We start from the raw sequence: 2618 nt of genomic DNA, 5'->3' as shown, positions 1-2618 counted from the left end.
ACACAAATAGTTGACAGCTAGTGAAAGCCTGCAATTGGTTGTCGACCAGGCCATTGTGCACAAAGTCAGCTGGGATAGGCCCCAGCATGCCTTCGCCACCCTAGTGAGGATAAGCGGCATAGAAAATGGATGGATGGAAGTCAGAGACATTGAAGTAAGAAAAAAAAAATTATTTAACAATTTATTTTCTTTGTATTTGTATTACTCCAAAACATACATCAAATTAAATTCAGGTTTGTGGCAAATAGTACAAAAATTGTTTCATTCACACAAATAAAGGCCTGATATTAATTTTTTTAAATAATTATCTATTTCCCAGGGGCCCTTGGAATAGTCTAACGGCGGCCTTGGCCAATACCACTCATCATAAATAATTTAAACATGTACAGTTAATCCCTGTGGTCGGTATGGGCAGATCTCGTTCATGGATGAGAATCAGCAGAATCATATCATAAAGTCATTGATTGGCGCATCCCTACTTTGGATTGCTACTAGCATCCGTAATGTAGATAACGTATCATAAATCAAAAATCATAAGTGCAAATGCTGACCTAGGTGGAAAAAGTTTGGGCACCCCTGCCATAATGAGCTGAAAGCATCAGCATGAAGATAGTGTCCAGCATGAAGATAGTGTCCAGCATGAAGATACTGTCAGCGTTCAAACGTTCTTAGTGAGCATCTGGTTGGAGAAAAGCTGCTTCAGTCGAGCGACTTCCTGAGACAAGCAGCTGATCTGAGACCTGAGACTGACGTTCTCTGCTGGATCACCTACTACACACGCCTCCTCACCGCACCAGACCTCCTGACCAAAATTTGGAGCACCCCGTGCTGAATGTTGGTGCTTCCTCTCAACGATGTTTGGCCCACTACACAATATCGGAGATGTTTCCCCACCAGGAGCTTTGAAGCGGAGCTTGAGTGGAAGGCTCCTTGGGTCTTGGATGTTTGCATGTTCATCTCCTGCAGATGGCGCTGGCTTTGTCTTTTCACATGTGGTGTCTTGCTGATGGCTGCCACTCAAATATGATGGCTCATCAGAGTCAAGTTGAGTCGACTGAGTGAGCGGCAGGATGGAAACGTCAGAAAAGTCTTTAACCAGGCCAAAGCGGAACTTGATGGCAAGCATCTCCGCTCTCAGACGGGCGTTCTCCTCCAGCAGGCTCAGGACACGCGTCTCCAGGACCATGTCATTGGCACGCCGCTTCTCTCGGGAACGCTTGGCTGCTTCGTTGTTTTTTCGCCGCTTGTCCCAGTAGCCTTCATCTTTCTCCTTGCTTTCGATCGAGTGACGCTTACGCCGTTCAGTGTTAACGCCGTGTTTATTTAGCTCTTTGGGCTTCAGGGCAGGGCCGCAACCCAGCAGGCCTCTGGTCAAGATGGCGTCACTGTGATCATCGATCGAGACCTGGTGAGATCGAGTGTGCGGTCCCTCCTCTCTGAGGCGAGATGGGGCAAACCTGTCACCCTTGGTGCCCCCCGCAGTGTCTCCTTTCATGCTCACAAAGGGACAGCTCAGAGACACCAATTCAGTGAGGACTGCAGGCTGAGGCTGGTGTAATGTCGCCATCTAGTGGCGATAAGAAAAAGTCACCACAAGGTTGTGAAAAAGTCATGTAAACTGATGTTGGTCAAAGTCAATGTAATATTCGTTTTATATGTCACTCAATAATAATCACTATAATGACTTAATACAGTGACTATATAATAATAATAATAATGACTAAATAATAATCAACACCAAGATGCCTTTATTACAGTTCATTACAACTTTGACTGATATTTACTAACAATATGGCATTCAATGTTAGCAATGTCTAATTTTAGAGGAACAACATTAAAATAATAAATTATTAATAAATAATAAATTGCTCATCTCCGCCACAGAAGCATGTATGATCATTATTACAATTACAACATACTTATTAATTGTTATTCATAAGTTTGTTTACATTTGCATTTAGTTATAAATGTATAAATATTTTGTATTTATTGGCACTTATTGAAGTCAATTTTATTTTATTTATCACTTTTTTTTATCACTACACAACTTATACCCTACTTCCATTTGATTTTTTTGGTATTTTAAATCTTACCTTTTCACTTTTATTGTTCTCTATTGTTTTCTCTTCATTTAGAAAACTGACACCTAAAGACAGGAAGTGAAGAAACAAAACTATCACATATAATGTACGCTGTTAAATTAGAGCATTAATTAATTAAATTAATGCAAAAACGGTCATTTCCAATCCCAACGCGTGAAAGATATCATAAATTCATAAACGTTTACTCACCAGTGACCCGATCGTTGGAGCTTGGGAAGGACTCTCCAGTCATGTGGAGACGTCTGCTGCATCGGAGTCTCCACATCAAACCTTCTCCTCCTCCTTCTCCTCCTACTGTTCTGCCCCTCAGCCCCACTCCTCCCTCTTCAACTCCCCCTCCTATAAGAACACAAAACATCCCATAGACTACTTCTAAATGATCATGAACATAAATGCACCTCAACATGTTATAATGTTTGCATACAGTATGTATGCATATATGGAAATTCATATTCGCCCCTTTCAGAATACATTGGATAAGATTGTGTAATGGCATGCCGTTGTCACAGCGATGGA

General features: G+C 41.6%; 1 protein-coding gene across 2 annotated transcripts; it reads right to left on the bottom strand.

Moving 5' to 3' along the window:
- Positions 1 to 205: 205 nt before the first annotated feature.
- On the bottom strand, positions 206 to 2391 carry LOC131134941 (uncharacterized). Of its 2 annotated transcripts, XM_058080668.1 has the most exons (3): positions 2292 to 2385; positions 2094 to 2146; positions 206 to 1567 (listed from the first exon to the last, which is right to left on the bottom strand). In XM_058080668.1, the coding sequence occupies exons 1-3, from the start codon at positions 2365 to 2367 to the stop codon at positions 659 to 661; spliced, it is 1038 nt and encodes a 345-aa protein (XP_057936651.1). In that variant the 5' UTR covers positions 2368 to 2385; the 3' UTR covers positions 206 to 658. The 2 variants fall into 2 exon arrangements, with proteins under 2 accessions (XP_057936651.1, XP_057936657.1); XM_058080674.1 differs by lacking the exon at positions 2094 to 2146 and having other exon boundaries at positions 2292 to 2391.
- Positions 2392 to 2618: the final 227 nt, after the last annotated feature.

This window comes from Doryrhamphus excisus, chromosome 1 (genome assembly GCF_030265055.1).
Source record: "Doryrhamphus excisus isolate RoL2022-K1 chromosome 1, RoL_Dexc_1.0, whole genome shotgun sequence".
Classification (NCBI taxonomy): Eukaryota; Metazoa; Chordata; class Actinopteri; order Syngnathiformes; family Syngnathidae; genus Doryrhamphus; species Doryrhamphus excisus.
Note: the sequence above shows the minus strand (reverse complement) of the source record. Positions and strands in the feature narration are given on the sequence as shown.